This window comes from Trachurus japonicus, chromosome 22 (genome assembly GCF_045865225.1).
Source record: "Trachurus japonicus isolate A0001 chromosome 22, Traja_1.0".
NCBI classification, from domain to species: domain Eukaryota; kingdom Metazoa; phylum Chordata; class Actinopteri; order Carangiformes; family Carangidae; genus Trachurus; species Trachurus japonicus.
In genome coordinates, this window is record NC_140928.1 from 13,499,592 (window position 1) to 13,515,569 (window position 15,978).

At 43.5% G+C, this 15,978-nt stretch overlaps 2 protein-coding genes across 3 annotated transcripts in view; both read right to left on the reverse strand.

The window, feature by feature from the left end:
* Window positions 1–11,017, reverse strand: part of dync1h1 (dynein, cytoplasmic 1, heavy chain 1) — a 28,343-nt gene extending 17,326 nt beyond the window's left edge. For both annotated transcript variants that reach the window (XM_085768384.1, XM_085768383.1), the window contains exons 1-29: window positions 10,636–11,017; window positions 9,275–9,362; window positions 8,917–9,090; window positions 8,522–8,777; window positions 8,203–8,389; window positions 7,835–8,106; window positions 7,516–7,743; window positions 6,725–7,378; window positions 6,172–6,594; window positions 5,874–6,053; window positions 5,589–5,738; window positions 5,312–5,458; window positions 4,991–5,131; window positions 4,630–4,806; window positions 4,280–4,390; window positions 4,045–4,164; window positions 3,696–3,935; window positions 3,419–3,574; window positions 3,160–3,273; window positions 2,947–3,057; window positions 2,632–2,841; window positions 2,350–2,496; window positions 2,081–2,247; window positions 1,746–1,919; window positions 1,291–1,645; window positions 1,013–1,207; window positions 645–927; window positions 420–520; window positions 89–248 (exon numbers count right to left, since the gene is read on the reverse strand). In XM_085768384.1, coding sequence (XP_085624510.1) covers window positions 89–248; window positions 420–520; window positions 645–927; window positions 1,013–1,207; window positions 1,291–1,645; window positions 1,746–1,919; window positions 2,081–2,247; window positions 2,350–2,496; window positions 2,632–2,841; window positions 2,947–3,057; window positions 3,160–3,273; window positions 3,419–3,574; window positions 3,696–3,935; window positions 4,045–4,164; window positions 4,280–4,390; window positions 4,630–4,806; window positions 4,991–5,131; window positions 5,312–5,458; window positions 5,589–5,738; window positions 5,874–6,053; window positions 6,172–6,594; window positions 6,725–7,378; window positions 7,516–7,743; window positions 7,835–8,106; window positions 8,203–8,389; window positions 8,522–8,777; window positions 8,917–9,090; window positions 9,275–9,362; window positions 10,636–10,885 — 5,971 coding nt within the window. In that variant the 5' untranslated portion in view covers window positions 10,886–11,017. The remainder of the gene's footprint in view (window positions 1–88; window positions 249–419; window positions 521–644; window positions 928–1,012; window positions 1,208–1,290; window positions 1,646–1,745; window positions 1,920–2,080; window positions 2,248–2,349; window positions 2,497–2,631; window positions 2,842–2,946; window positions 3,058–3,159; window positions 3,274–3,418; window positions 3,575–3,695; window positions 3,936–4,044; window positions 4,165–4,279; window positions 4,391–4,629; window positions 4,807–4,990; window positions 5,132–5,311; window positions 5,459–5,588; window positions 5,739–5,873; window positions 6,054–6,171; window positions 6,595–6,724; window positions 7,379–7,515; window positions 7,744–7,834; window positions 8,107–8,202; window positions 8,390–8,521; window positions 8,778–8,916; window positions 9,091–9,274; window positions 9,363–10,635) is intronic.
* A 1,355-nt stretch (window positions 11,018–12,372) lies between these two features.
* Window positions 12,373–15,769, reverse strand: tmem30b (transmembrane protein 30B). The gene is made up of 8 exons (XM_085767806.1): window positions 15,647–15,769; window positions 15,055–15,250; window positions 14,490–14,597; window positions 14,253–14,360; window positions 14,073–14,163; window positions 13,846–13,983; window positions 13,401–13,607; window positions 12,373–12,666 (listed from the first exon to the last, which is right to left on the reverse strand). The coding sequence occupies exons 2-8, from the start codon at window positions 15,238–15,240 to the stop codon at window positions 12,488–12,490; spliced, it is 1,017 nt and encodes a 338-aa protein (XP_085623932.1). The 5' UTR covers window positions 15,241–15,250; window positions 15,647–15,769; the 3' UTR covers window positions 12,373–12,487.
* Window positions 15,770–15,978: the final 209 nt, after the last annotated feature.

Genomic DNA, 15,978 nt, shown 5'->3' on the forward strand with positions numbered 1-15,978 from the left:
TTGTGCAAAATTATAACCGTTGGTGAGACAGTGGACCATCTCATCTGGATTTTATGCTTAAAAATGTTTTCCTACTGCATATACATACTTCTGTCTCTGTTGGGATTGCTGTGCTCTCTCAAAGCAACCTGGATGTATTGGACTTGCTGGGACACAGCAGACAGCATTCTCTCCTCCAGACGGTTGAACTCGTCGAAGCAGCCCCAGGCTCCCACCTGACACAGACCCACGAAGATACGACCCATGGCCTGCGAAAAGAGAAGATCAATAAAAAAGGGATAAGTAAGTTAAATTATCAACATGAGAGCTAAATCCTGTAAAAACAAAACAGTAACAGTATTATAGTGATCTTCATTGGTATTGTGGCATCTTGACAATAAACTAGCCTATGAATAAAGAATCTGAAATGAGTCATGTACCTGGAAGTCGAATGTCTCATCACAGTTGAAGACCAGGACAAAGCGTCCGAGCTGGTGACCAAGGGCTTTCACTGACTCAGTCTTTCCTGTGCCGGCAGGACCTTCATGACAAAGCAAAACGTTCAGACAGAAATTCATTGTTTTTCCAGCGTAAAACTGTACTTTCGCTTAGTTATTTCTCAATTTTTTGTGTGCAATAAAATATGCCACGCCAGGTTTTCATACCAAATGGTGATCCTCCAAGGCGGGCTTCCAGAGCCTGTGTCATCGTCAGATAGCAGCGGTCTGTCAGAGGAGTCTGGACGAGTTTGTCCTGGACACCCAAGTACTCAAAGCCATAGTTAAACTTGGCATTGGCCATCTGAATGGAGAGCTGTTGCAGGACGTCTGTCTGCTTGGGGTCAAAGTAGAAGCGCATCTGGCTGAGCCACTCAAAGGACTTGGGGTTGTCGATCTTGTTCTTGATCAGCGTCCTGGTCACATCACGCTGGTGCACGAGCTCAGTGATCTAACAGGGGGCAGAGGAAGGACTTCAGACAGTTTCCATCATACTGACATTCTTTGAAAAGAAAACAGCTTTTCATCTCACTGACCAGATGCTCCAGTTTCCTCCTGCGGAGTGGGGGCTGCTCCATCAGCACAGTGTCGGCCAACACATTGAGGGTGGCCTCCACGTTTGACAGAACTCCCTGCATCAGTGACATGTCCCCACCACCAGCGATGTTGGTCAATGCAGATTCGATGTTCTCAGACCAGGCAATCTGGGTGGACAGGACCACGAGCTGGGCCTGTGGAAAGAAGACACTGTTAAGTAAATTATTGCACACCAGTTGCCAGATTTACATGTCTAATCAATGCTCTCAATGCCCACCTGGTAACGATCAATCCAGTTGATGTACTGGCTCAAGTCGACGGCCGTGCCCTTGTTGAAGGTTGTGACCTCTGTAACAGACTCAGCTAGCAGCTTGGCCAGCGTCACCCTCATCTCCTTCTCTACCAGCGTCAGCCACTCGTTGATCTTGGGGTGATCTGTGATGGAAACTGGCGTCTTGTACAAAATTTCTTCGCCCTCCCGGGAGGAGATTCCCAGCACCACAGTGTTGTCCTCGTTGAGCAGGATGCTGGACACACCAGCAAACATTTTTTTGAAGTGCTTCTGTAGTTTGGCCACATTCTTGCTGTTACCAATGATCTCAAGCAGGTCCTCATCTCCAACGAAGTAGAACCTGTGGACAAAGAGAATAGATGAATGCACGAATCGGCATATTGCAAACTAAGAGCATATGCATTGTTCTCAGTTTCAATGCATATTTGTCATCTACATACCTCGGGAATGAGGATCTCTCTCTCTCCAGGTATTCTCCAAGAGCTTTCTGAATTTTCCCCAGAAGGTCAGCCAGTCGCTCCAGCGACCTCTGTACTCCCTGTATGTTCAGCACATCCATCACCAATGGAGACTTTGTCACCTTCTTCATCAGGGCCAAAAACTCGGTGCTGATACTGTGAAATAAAGACAGATAACATTAAGGTTGTAGAACAGTAGTAAGCGAAGGGGGTTCCAATTTGTTTCCTCAAGCCTGTTCATAAAATCCTTTAAATGTTGACTGCCTGCTGGAATTAATAAATAAAACCGGTTTGTTTTGAATAAAAGGTTTATTTACCTCTGGAATCTCTGTGTTTCTACGGGCAGCAGATGTTTGATGTCAGCGCTGCCTGTGAAGATGCCCTCCAGGTACACCCAGCGCCTCTGGACATCAATCCAAACATCAAACAGAGCCATGATGCGATTCAGCTTGTCCTCCCAGCTCAGAGCGTCTTCCTCAAACACCTGGCAGAAAAAAAGAGCATAGTGATTACAGAGCTCTGAAAAACAAAACATTTGTGTAACCTTAAAACATTGTTGCAAAGAAAAGAATATTAAACCGTTTACCTTGTAGTATGGAGACAACTTCATGGCAGACACGCTGTTGATGTGTTCTTTGACTTTGTTGAAGAGGTCGTCCCAGCCTCTGATCAGACGACACTTGTTCTGATAGTTCACCAGGTCGAGCTCATACGAGTTCCACACTTCACGGATCTGAGAAGACAAAAAATAGAATTATTATTAAGCGTGACAAACAAGTTTTAGATGAAGAATATAAACTGCCATAAGCATTACAGCGACACCACTACAGCGACACCACATAATCTCTTGAGGTCCCTCCCTCTTCACCTGTTTCAGGAACTCCTCCAAAGCCATCTCTCCCTGGGCGACCAGGAGAACATCCTTCACCACCATCTCATTTTTCTGCAGATCCACATCCCAGATCTGTCCCAGGGTCAGCTCTGACGGGACCCAGTTCACATGCAAACGCTTCATCAGCTGCTTCCAGTGGCGGTCCTTGAGAGCCTCTGATTTCAGCTCAATCACCAACATGTTAACCTGTTAAGAAAAAGGAGTAAGAAGAGAATTTAAAAACGTAATATTTATTTTCTCCCTTTAGCACATATTTATACATAAATGAATGCTAAAAACTTAGTGCCTGACCTTCAGGTATCCTTTAAGGAGCCTCTGGACATACTCATAGGAGGCATACTGTCTCAGTCTTGCTTGGAAGTTCTTCAGCTGGTTCAGAAGACCATCCAGGCTTTGACGAAGCTACGAACACAGAACACAGGCATGTGGAGAGTCATACACAAGATCATCTTAAAAATATACAAGAGAGACATAGTAATCCGAATGACTGCTGTTGCGTCTTACCTTGCGAGGCTGTACAGACACCCACGGCTGCTCTTTCATCTGATCGATTTGCTCCCAAACCTTGGACAGCTCGGACCACACCTCCTTCAGGTCATGCAGCTCCTCTAGTGCCACCTGTAAGTCATCACAAACACAGAAGAGGGGGCCCAATAGGCATTTACTTGGTGATCTCTTGTCTTGGAGGGAGTATAACAGTTGGAGCTGAAACGCATGCATAATGAATGACTTGAACTTTCGTGCGAGTGTGTACGGGCATTACCTGCACCCTCTCCTCACTGCCGCTGAGCAGGCCAGTGTCAGTGAGCTCCAGAGCCTCTTTGGCACGGGCACACTTCTCTCTTTCAACCTTCAGACGGCCGAAGTTGCCTTCATAGATGGTCAGAGACTGAAGAGCCTCCTCAGGACGAAGGTTACCCTGATGGAACGGATGGAGACATTTTATTAATTTATCTCAGGTTACTATCAGTGATATGAAGGTACTTTAAAAATGAACAGTTCTATGCAAAAGCTATGCATCACTTCCATGTGCGACTTACAGCAACTGGTTTGGTCTTCTCCCAGTCACTGAGCAAGTCAGTTGTGCGGTTTTCCACAGCTTTGTCCTCTTGGACAATCTTCATCTGGAGGTTGGCCACCTGCTGCTGAATGGCAGTGTCTTTGCGCTTCATGATGTCACTGAAGGCGCCCCATTCGCCTTCAATATTGTCAATGTACAGCCAAGAGGGAGGGAACTGGAATCTCTGCTTCTCCAGCAAACGCTGCCCATTACGGAACAACTATAGGGAGGAAGAGGGAAAATCGGATTAGAACCCAAAACTGTCCTTAAAGCATGCAGTTATACAAAATGCATGAGGGAGAGGATACTGAATGCTTTATACTACTTACATCCACATTTTTCTCAAACTGTTTGATCTTGCGCTTCAGAGTCTGGACATACGTAATGAAGTTAACAGCATCTGAGGTGCTGGCTGTGTCCACTGAGTGTTGCTCCAAATCTTGACGGGACTAGTGAGAAAACACAAAAAGTTGAGAAGAAAAGATTCTTTAGTTCACAGACTAATCTTCTCATTGCTGTCTTTGAGAATAATGTTTTTAATTTTTCCATTATATGATGCATTACCTTGGAGATCTGTGCATGGAAGTCCTGCATGTTCTGGCCAAGCATCTGTCCAAACTTGCTGAGGACTTCTTTGTGCCAGGAGTCATACTTCAAGTTAACCTTGGACTGAACCTGTTGTCAGGGAAAAATAAACATTTTAATACAACAATATTATCGAAATAATATTGCATTTTAATTTTTACAACAAACAGGTTGTGAGAAGACCTCCCTATTTGCTAAAAGTGGTTTTAATACACAAGTATAAGATTTTATATGGGGCTGTCATTTTTGTAAGAACTCTAAAAGATTGTCTTGTGATTAATGGCTTTCAAACACATGGCTTTCAAACACAAGAGCCACATCATCATTACCTTGCCATAGTCAATGACCACAGGTCCAAACTCTTTCCGTGTTTCTGCGTTGTCGAATGTTCCTCTTGCTTTCCGGATCTGGACCAGCAGAGCCTGCCACTTGGTGAGATCTTCACCCAGACGGTTATAGATGTTCTCTGCTTGCATGTCCCATAAGCACTGGTACTGCAGCCACACCTGTTCCAATAAAGAGAAGTCAATGACTGAAGGAGGAAAATGTAAAACTGTATGTACATATAAAAAGAAAAGGGAAAATGCAAGCACAAAAAGAAAATGTTTGACAATCATCGAGTTGTCCAACCAGCAGGGCAACTAATAATAGCACATTTTAATTGTGCTCTAAGACCAATGAGGCTCTTACCTTGACGTACTGCTCCACTTCATTTACAATGTCTTCAACAGCATTGTAGGCTTCCTCCAAGGCTGAAGGGCCATCAGGCATTCTGGTCAAAGCATGTCTGTAGAACTTCTCCTCCTCTGACAACTCGTAGTGGACGCCCACCTGGTGACGGAGAGGAGACTTGTGTCATGTGTTGTCCCTCATATATACACATCATGTCTGAGGCAAAAGATGTCAGCAGGCCTACTACATATCCAAACTCATTTCCACCGTTTATTTCTCTATATATGAATATCAAACCCCAGCCATTTAGATGTGTCCTACTACTTTAAGTGTCTCTACCTGGTATCTCTGACTCTGGATCCTAGGGAGGGAAAGGATAACCATCTTCCAGGCAAACATCTCCTGGTAGAGCTTGAAGCGGCAGTCTTCAATAGGTGGGTTCAGGTAGATGACCTGGTTGGTGATCCTCAGCTCATGCACAACATTCTGGGGATAAGAAGTAATCAAATGGTCAGATCTGTCCGGGTACGCAAAGTATCTCAGGACTTATATGTAATGTATAAACATGAAATAACATGACCCAGAGCAATACAAAGTCATTAGTCGCAATGCTTACCTTGATCTTGGGCTCGCCTCCTGGTTTGTGGCTCACTTGTGGAGCTTCTGTGTCCATGTCCACATCAGCCTTGTCTTCTACCTGGCCTCGGAGCACCTGGGTCCAGGCCTTGAGGCCAGCCTGCAGACGTACTCCCAGGATGCGTTCAATCTAAGGAAACAAAGCAAAATCAGTGTGAATAAAACAAACGGTTACAATTTTCAGAGCAGTTTCCCTGCGTTTTACTGCATTAAATTAAACTGAATGAGAGCAATCCGTGTCTTATGGCTAGTTTGTGGTACCAACCTCAATGTCGAGCTTGTTGACCCAGATGGGCAGATTGGAATACGAGTGCAGATTCAGGTCATCCACTGCCTTTTGGACTCGGTTGAGGATGTCAGAGAAGGTCTTGTTTTCAAACATGCAAGTCTCCAAAGAGCGAACCTCCAGATCTATTTTCTCTTCAATCAGCAAGAGGTCATCCACCTGGAAACAAAAAGAAAAAGATTTTGTTTGGAATGATTAAATATCTATCATTTCACTCTGAGATGAAAGCTTGAAGCGAGTCTGTTTTTAGACTGGATGTATGCAACTTCCCACTGACCTTCTCTTGGAAGTTGAAGACCGTCTCAGCCAACCTCTGAACATACGGGTCGAGCTTGTAGGACTCCCAGACCAGAGTGATACCTTCAGTAACGAGAGCCTGCACCTCTTTCTTTAGACCAGCCACCAGCAGGGAGATTGAAGACCTCTCCTCCACCTTCTCGCAAGTGCGCTCATAGGTGCGAACGCTCTCGATCAAAGAGATGGCAAACGGGTACAGCTGGTTAGCTTGGTGGGCCTTGTTGACGATGGCCAAAGGAACGCGGAAGCTCAGCCACTTGAGGTTGCGGACCTCTTTGGACAAGGTGATGATCTCTGGCAGGAAGTTGACTTTGAGCTTGAGCATGTTTCCTGTGCGTCCACGGGCACGAGTGCTCTCAATGGTGAAGATGCGGCCAGACACGCCAAGGTTACGCTGCTGCACCTGGTTTGCGACAGAGAGGGATGACAAATATTTTAAATGTAGTCAACAACAACAAAAAGATATATTCTTTAACATTTTCTGAATATGGATAGCATCAAGAAACACCAAACTAGTTTCATGAACTCCATACCTTGCGAGCCCAGTCATCAAATATCTCCTGGGTGTTGAGTTTAGCTCTGAAGCTATCTCCATCCTGCTTCAGCTTCAGGCCCTCCACGTGGTTCTCCCAGCCTTTTCCCAGAACATCCTCCACCCTCTTCATGTACGCAGTCAGCTGACGGTCGATCTGCTTGGCCCAGATGATGGAGCCGGACACAGGCGGCAGGTCACGAACGTGGCTCATCTTACACGCCTGGCTCTGAGGATACTGCACTTTGAACTTGTCGTGCAGCGACTCGATGTCGTCTTTCACGCGCTGGATGAGCTGCGTCTGGTACTCCCGGATGGCACCGCGGATGTGTGGGCGCACAAAGAGGGCGTTGAAGCGGGAGAAGATGCGGAACATCTCGTTGGCGTTCTTGGCGGTTCCCAGCTGATCGCGCAGACGGGCGGTGATACGGGTCTCCACGCGGTCGATGCGCTCGTCGTAGCGCTTCATGGCAGCTTCCCACGCTTCCATGCCTTCCTTAGACACATCCAGACCATCGACCTCTTTGACGTTCTCGTAAGCCAGGTTGACCTCCTCGATGGCGTTGGCATCAGCTGCGTCAAAGAGAACTCCAGCTACCTTCATGTCTTGAGGCTCAACTGTCTCTCCAGGAGCATGCTGTGGCACAGCAGAAACCTGGGTGCAAAAAGTTATAAGAAAAAAGTTTAAAGTAGAGGCAAATGAAATAAGAAAGTCAACTCTAATATAAAAAGGAGCATTAAAATTACTACTAAAAATGACTTAATATTGGCAAAATATTCTTGTCAGTTCACCTGGGGCCTGAGCACACGGACGATGACAGCCCTCAGCTGCTCATGCTGCCTTCTGAAACGCCTCATGTGGTCCAGGCGGGATTGGAGCTTCCTGTGGGCGGGGCTCAGACGCCACACCATCTTCAGGTTCTCCTCTCTCTTTCTCTTCACAATGTCCCTCAGAAGCACCTGGAGCTTCTCGTACTCATCCTCCCAGGTTTGGAACACCTCGAAGCAAGCCACCATTACCTGCACAAACAAACACAAGGATGATTTAGGAGGATGTATTATACTTTGAGCAGCTAAAAGTAAACGTGTTCAGAGACAAAACTACGCCCACCTTTTCAAATTCTTCATAGGCGACATGCATGAGCTTCCTGGTGCCCAACACCTTGAGGAGCTGGGAGCTCAAGTCCCTGGAGATGGCCTCCACTAGACGCAGTGCTCTCTGGATAGGGTACTTGGTGTTCCTAATCTTTTTCAGGTGAGTGAATATGGCCATCAGAGCCTGGCGGATCTTATCGAGCTCTGAGGCAGAGAGCAGGTCGTTGAGAGGGAAGTCCTTCATCAGGGGGTTGTAGTCATTGACAGTTTCCACAGCCTGTTTCAGACCTGTGAGAAGTAGAGGAGGCAAAACAAATGTTTTTCGTTGTTCAAAGAGATTGCAAGTGGCAAAGACTAAAGAAGTTTTGACTGGCTGCTACTCACCAGTGTCAGTGTCGAAGCTGACAGTCGCATGGAAACGTTTGCCATGCTTGAGGATGTCCAGTGTCAGCAGAACCTCGGGGCTCTCTCTCTTTTCTTGGATCCTGTTGAGGGCTCTTTCCAGGTTCAACCAAAAGCTGATCTCCTGCAAGGCCGTGCCTGAAGCTGGGTCACGGTCAAGTTTTGTCACCTGATAAAAAAGGATGGGTATCGGAGACAAATAAATCCAACAGCAAGCATGAGAGTAAACCATTTTCAAAACAACCATTATATCAACTACCACAGCGCTGTTTTGTTTAAAATTTCAGAAACTGCCTCGCACCTTTTGGATCTCCCTAATCCAGCGGTTTACTCCAGACTGCAGCTGGTTAAGGAAGGTTGGGTCCTCCACTTTGTCACCAAAGTCAGTGACCTTGGGCTTCTCCCCGCGCTCATAGCACTGCTTGGCAATGTTTGTGATGATGGGGTGGATGAGCAGGCTGATCTCAGGGATCTCAATGTTCTGCTGCAGGTGGAGAAGTCCCATCTCCAGCTCAGCAATCTTTTTCTCCACGGAGGGAGCCATCTTATCCCCATCCCTAGAAGGTGATAGAGTTTTTTAAGTGGTTTGGAATTTGTTTGTATAAATGTCACTTTTAACAAATAAATGCTCAATTTATAAAAGTTTTTTTTCTTTTTTTAATCCATCAAAATGATACAACTAATTTTAAGAATTACCTGTCTGCTTTGCCCGACTCGCGGATGTAAGACTTGAAAAACGGTGCAACAGCATTGCTGATGAAAGAGTGCAGCGTCTCGTAGGGAGAGTCCTCGCTCAAGGTCAGAACTCGAACTTGTGTTGATATGGGCTTGTCTGCATCAATGACCCCTGTCCTCTTGATCAAAGCCAAGCTGAAGGGAATAGATGATGAACATATTCAGGGTTAAGAATTTAGATCAATGAAAAACCATTGCCATTCCGGGTCACTGTAATAAACCCATATAAAGAGTGTTTTCTTTATTTTACAAATGGAATTGCATGCTATGGTATGATTGCAATTTTGACCTCCTTTTTGCACTTAGATGCTTAAATTACCTGTTGGACTTGAGCCCATAGTGTATGTCGATGCTGATGTTGTAAGTGATGCACTCTTTCTCCTCCTCTCCTTCATCTCCAACATCCTCTGTGAAGAAAAAATAAATAAAAAAACAATGTCTTAACAAGTCAACAGAAACTCCAGAGGCCCCATTTCAGTCAGGTTAAATGGATGTTAGCAGTTGCTTAATTGTAATATCACATCTACGTTTTATTATCACCATATCACTCAGCCAGAGCATCAGAAAAAGTGCGCTGTTCACCATGTACAGTATTTAGGGACATTTACCAGAAAGTAAGTTTATTGCTCAAGGCCAACAAAATTACTCTGCTGCTGATGGTAAAAATAAATTATTGGGAAAGCTGACAAGGGATGAGTTCATTTATGTATTTTGTGCCATGGTGTTGCAGGATGACAGTGCATTTATACTGTCTGGTCTGCTTCCATCCATCTGTGTCCCCACCATCCTTTGCAAGTGAGGTCATCATCATGAGTTGTAGGAAGAGATAGATATCTGCAGATACTGCACTCTCTCTGCATTGCAGCATCAGTATTCTTAGCACAAAAACATGAATAGGCTGTGGCTGGGAATCCAAAACCAACAGGCTCCGTCTCTGTGTCTGCCTGGTCATGTGCTGTTTCAAGGGATCAAGGTTTAGCGGTCATAAAACATGACTAAGGGCAAACAGGCCTGGATTTTCCTGCAGGAAACTAAAGATAATGTGTTCTTTGACACAAGCTGATTCTCATGACAGAACCGCAGGAAGGTGGATACAACATGACTTGTAGTTGCCACAAAGGATTCATTCTCTTTGGATGAATGTGATTTTGATCCTTGTGGCGTCTCTTAATCTCCAAAATGAGGAGTTTTATGTTTCATTAGCGCTGTGTATTTGTTTTATTCTCTTTTGCAGAACACTATTGATTATGAATTTGATTTGCTTATTTAATAAGCTGATTTTTGACATAAACGCAAGGATGATGTCCAAACATTTGATCAGCTATGGCTTGAGTTGACATGCATCATAAAAACATATAATTACACAGCCAAACACTGAGCACCTGCTTTGTGTTATCGTTCCCCACCCAGTGTGGCGTAGTTACCTTTCATGTTCCTGATGGCTGGAGATAGCAGCCAAGCTAGGTTTGTATAGTTTTCTAACCTGTTGTCAAATAAAACTAACCCATAAAAAGATTAATTTAGCTAATGCTGTTTGTTTTTAGGCCTTTCTGGTGATGGAAATGCATAGTTAGAGACACGTTGCGTTCATAATAACGAAACGTTGAACAAAAAAAGTCCAGGTTTTCGCGTCACATTAGCTGGATAATCATATTGTTGAATGTATGTAACGTTGTGTACCTTTGAGTGCACTTCTTTCGACCAGGACGGTGTGGATTTGGGGATCGGCCAGAAATTTCCTCATCTGCTCCACGGCACTCTTCTCCTCTAGGGCGGTTTCCAGAGAGGCCGGGGCCTCGCCGCCATCTTCCAGGAGCAACGGTACCAGTTTCCGAATGTGCTTCTGCAGCACCAACGGGTCGGCGACCGTTTGGACCGCGGACACCTCCATGGTGCCGGAGTTCTCCTCCGTCCCCCCGCCGTCGGACATGCTGCTTCGAGCCGCTCAACGACGACCTGTTAGCGGAGCGGAAAGATGATCCAAGAAACAAACTAAACTGACGCTGTGTTAGCTGACTGCGGTGGCTGCTGAGCTGGGCTGGTCAGACGCTAACTGCCGCTGCTGCTGCTGTCAAAACGCCGCAACAGTGGAAGTCAGATTTATCGGCGCAATGGATTGTGGTACTTGTGGTTCCTAAGGAGGCGCGTTTGAATGAGCTATCCACACGTTAAACTACAATGCCCATAATGCAACTGATCTTTTTTTCCTCCCTTTGTTTCTGACCCTGCATCACAGATAGGGGGAGAAAGGGAGTTGTCTCCATAGACTGTAAAAAGAAGGTTGTCTCCAATGATGTGGCTGAATCTGATCCCCCCCAAACTATTTCTAGCTTTTCCAGCAAAGTGATGACAAACTCTTTGTTCATAACTACATTTTCTATAAAAACGTTCATCTTTGGGGCAACTTGACTGGTAGGTATTAGCATAACAAGTACACGTTTTGCTGACTCATTCTGCCAATAAATTATTAATTATGTAGATTTAATATGCATTACAAATATTATGTATATTACTTTTACATATGAACCTAATCATCCAGATCTATGAGAATATTGATGAAATAAATAAACATTGATGATGGAAGTCTTGCATTTCCATAGAATCCAACACAGGGTATAAGGGCTATTACAAATCAAATCCAACATGGCACATATGCAGTTGTCCATTGATGAGACAAGGAAAAATGGACAAAAAAATTTTTGGTGTCGATTTATTAAATAAATATCAGCATGAAGAGTTACAAAGTTACAAAGACCAATCAGACTTAAAACTGATAAAAATCATTTAGAAAACATCTGAATAGCGTACACCATATCCCTGAGAGCAAAATAGCCTAATAGCAATTTATTTACAGCATTGCAATTCACACATACAGTAAAATGTAACTTCCTGTCCAGTAGGCAATTTATGGCTTTAATTTTATTACTGGCCTAAGATCAATGCAGCTCGTTTTAAGAAAGAAGTTAAAGAAAGGCAGTACAATACTTCTGTAAGCCTGAGAAAAACACCTGGAAAACAACAATAAACTAAAGTTGCATAAACCGAGCTGCTTTCATTTCCACTTAGAAAAATATACGTCTCCATATGTCAATAATCAGTCAGTGCACACCAGTTCTGCCCTCACTTTTCTACCTTCATCTCAAGAACTCATGGTGATGGCTTCATGTTGATAGAAATTAATAAATCTGGCATATACTGGTAACACAGTTTTGGACTGGAATCTGACATACCAGCAAGAAACAATTCTTATACAGCTATTCTGCTGGCAATGAATGGTAGTTTACTTTGTGGTGTTTTGACACTCCAGAGAGCCTAACCACAGACAAGTACATTTACAAAATGCAAATAATACCAGTTTTCACAAAGCCTCATCCTATTTTGCAGTCAGTGGAAAAAAGTATTGACTCACAAAACAATGTCAGGTTTCCTCTGTAGCTTAGCTTAGGACACATCTTAATGGCCAGAATAAAGTAATGACAGTTTTTTGATGGTGTAGATAACCCCTAATCATCTGCAGTCCATAAGCAGTGGGTTATTCCTCTTCAGGGAACTTGAATTTAGCATAAACGATTAGCATGACTACGGACATGACAACACACATTGACCCAATCACAAGATAGGCAATACCCAGGAACTCATTCTTGCCTCCCATCCAGGAGACATTGCTGAACACCACCGTCTTCCTGCCATCGAAGCTCAGGACAGGATAGTCTGGGGGACAAAATGTTAAGGAAGTACACCAAAAGGGGAAATACAGAGATGTATAGAAGACAAAATAAGATCAGTTTCACAACAATACTTTTTCTAAAGTGCATTATAGGCTATACACAAAGAACTTTTACCATTTCAATGTTTTTCTAGCCATCAATTGATTTACATTAATGTCAGTGCTTAATTTGGCATCAGTAGTCCTAAAACTTTTCAAGTTGTATAAAAGTCAACACCTGCATTGCTTGCATTGTAAAAGATAAGCAAAAAGAGGAGTTTACATAGGCATGGTTACCCAGGTAGACTCCAATCAATCTTGTGAATATCTATTTGCCTAACTTATTTACTTATGTTGGAAAATTTGCCTTCTCTTTTCTCACTTGAAGGAACTCCTTAGTCATTGTGTTCACATAAAAACAGAACCCCACCCAACCGGTAAAACAAGTCAGACAAAGCCGCTGTGGGTGTAACATGACACGCCAGTTCAATGCCTGACTCCTTTGGCTTGATATGATCCAATGTGGATGAAACCATTAAAAACATTTAAACAAACCACAGCTTAACGTAAAAATTATTATTTCAATTGCTATATCATCTAAACTTACAAAAAATATCCTAATGTCCCACAGACTTTCTATGGCTACGAGCATGAGTATGTCATACATATAACCATGAGATTCTGGTCCCCAGTTCTTTTCTTTAACTCACCACTGCATATGTGACATGCAAAAGGATACTGTAGGCAATTTCAAGGGAGTAGTTTCCAGCAGGAAGACCTTGTGCGAAGTCGCCCTCACTGATTCGTCGATACAACTTCCTGAAATTTGGCAGGGCTGCCCTCCTCATCCACACCAGGAAATCTTGGTTGATGAAGCCATTGTTGGCAGGCTCACTGGGGTCCAACTCATAGGCAGGCCTGGGCCAAAATATGGGTTTCACAGTACCTGAAAGACAATTTTCAATGATCAATAATTTAATTCTGACTATAATAACCACAATGTAAGTTTTCATGTAATGTTTCCTAAAGGACACTTTGAATAAGCCGACTATTTAATCCCTTCTCCACTTTAGTAATGTTTTATCAACACTCATCTCTCCCCTCATCAAAACATAATCAACCAGCATCGTGACTTCAACAGAGCAAGTAACTGTTAGAATAAAATGAACAAGATAGGCTACTACCGTTAAAGGCGTTCTTCAGAGGTGTGACAGTGGGGTTTCTGTATTTCACATTGTAGTCTGTCCACCAAGCAATCCCTTTTCCATCCAAGGGCACCTGTTTATTTGTCCCATTGACAATCTGATACAGCTTGAAGGTGTCTTTAACACAACAAATGAAAAATGTCATACTCCCTTGACATTAAAAATACATTTGTTTTCAAATTTGTTGCAGTCATGGCTTTACGTACCATTGAACATGCTGTTTGCAATGGCTCCACATGGTACAATCGGATTTTTGTTGTTGTCATATTGATAAGGAGCACATTCGGCATCGGGGTCCTTCAAGGAGACATAAAACAGTGTAATTTTAAACCTTTGTTTGTATTACAGATGGGCAGTGGAAAAAAATGTAATTGTTGTTAACTCACCGTAAAGTACGATACATCTCCAGACAGCTGGTTATAATCTTTAGATGCACCATACTTTCTGTAGTTCTGGAAGTAGTTAGACAAACCATAATAGAAGAACACAGGCCCCTGTTAAGGAAAACAGAATCAGAAAAACGACCAAGAGTGAGGAGGAGGTGTATTATTCGGCTTAACAAATTATTAAAGTACTTTTTCGTGTGTGGAGTTGAGCAAAGCTCCACCGCCTTAAAGATCTACCTTTAAGAGAGTGTCAATGGAGAACCTCATTTCGCATTTGCAGTTCGTAATTTCATCATCACTGCATTTGAAGCACGGTGAGTCATTTTCAACACCTGTGTAGTCTATCTGTAAGAACAAAGAACAAGAAATATTATTATTGATTTCCATTCTACAGATAACACATTTAAACTCACAAACACATATCACTTAGCTACAGGTGACAACTCTGTGCAAAATTATTGTCCCAACACTGAAAACACATCAAGTCTACAGTATTGCCACGTTTCCACTTTACCAGCTCAACTTGACTATGACTTGACTACCCGACTATTACTCTGCTATTCTGCAGGCCGTTTCCATTACAGGATAGCAATAAAATTAACTTTAATATAGACTGATTTGTTCATTTTAAAACATGAATTTATTGAAATTTAGTGATATCTATAGAGCCCCAAGGCAATGCTGCTGTTCTGTCCAGTACAAAAATGAAGCTTCATTTTACATTCAGACAAACTGGTGGCATCAGACCCCTAATTCTTTGCATAACAAATAACAAATTTAGACTGCCAGTGGTTAACCATACCTCCATCACTTGGATGCTCCGTGAAGTCACAAGGAGGGCGACGCCAATGCCGATGAATGCCAGACCTATCAGGACAAATCCTGGAATGACAATGCCAGCAGAGAGCATGGGCTGCCATGCCGGAAGCCTCTGCTGAGTGAAGGCGGTGTTGTCAGGCCGGTTGGTTGATTCCTGCTCCTTCACCATTTTCTAGTTTCTGTTGTGAAGAATATTGAACAGTTTGCACTTGTTTACAGTGTGTACAGTGCCTTACTTTTAGTGTTTTATATCACAGTCACAGCAAACGTGTGAAACCCTCCCTAGTATAGACTAAACTTCCCCACTTCTTTGGTGTCTTCCTCTCATTTTGATCAAATGCAGGGTGATGAGCACATATCTGACTTAAACAATCCAACAAAACCCAACCACCCAAAAGGCCCCATAGCATTATGCAAACCTCGAGATCTCAAATACCAGCAACACCCAAAATCAGCCAAGCCCAAAACACAGATCAAATGATTGACTTTTAAATTCTCTGGTTAAGAGAAATTGTTCAATTGATGCACAGTCACACATATTATCGATGAAAATCAGGATTTGAGGCTTTACTTACACAGAATCGGCTCTAAAAGGGAAAACAAAGAAATCAACAAAACATCGGCGAGCTTCCCTGAGTCGAAGGCGCGACGGAACAGATCACCTTTACCTGTCCACCCCCACCTTCCCCTCCACTCCTGTTCTTCCTCCAGGCTGACGTCAGTTTGTCTATCAGGCAGACATACCCAGATCTGGGATCAGTCTGTTTCTCAAACTGTGAATGTAATAAAACAAGTGGGGCGGTCACGCTGTCACAAAATGCCCATTCAAACAAGATACATTTCCACTTTTTATATAACACATATATTTCTCTCACCAACGATGTACAAGGTTAGACCGACCAGAAAG

Coding starts and splice junctions, on each gene's coding strand:
- tmem30b (XM_085767806.1), bottom strand. CDS start 15,240: ATGGTGAAGGAGCAGGAATCAACCAACCGGCCTGACAACACCGCCTTC. Junction 14,598..15,054: donor GGAGCATCCAAGTGATGGAG/GTATGGTTAACC, acceptor TTGTTCTTACAG/ATAGACTACACAGGTGTTGA. Junction 12,667..13,400: donor CTCCCTTGAAATTGCCTACA/GTATCCTTTTGC, acceptor TTTGTCCCCCAG/ACTATCCTGTCCTGAGCTTC.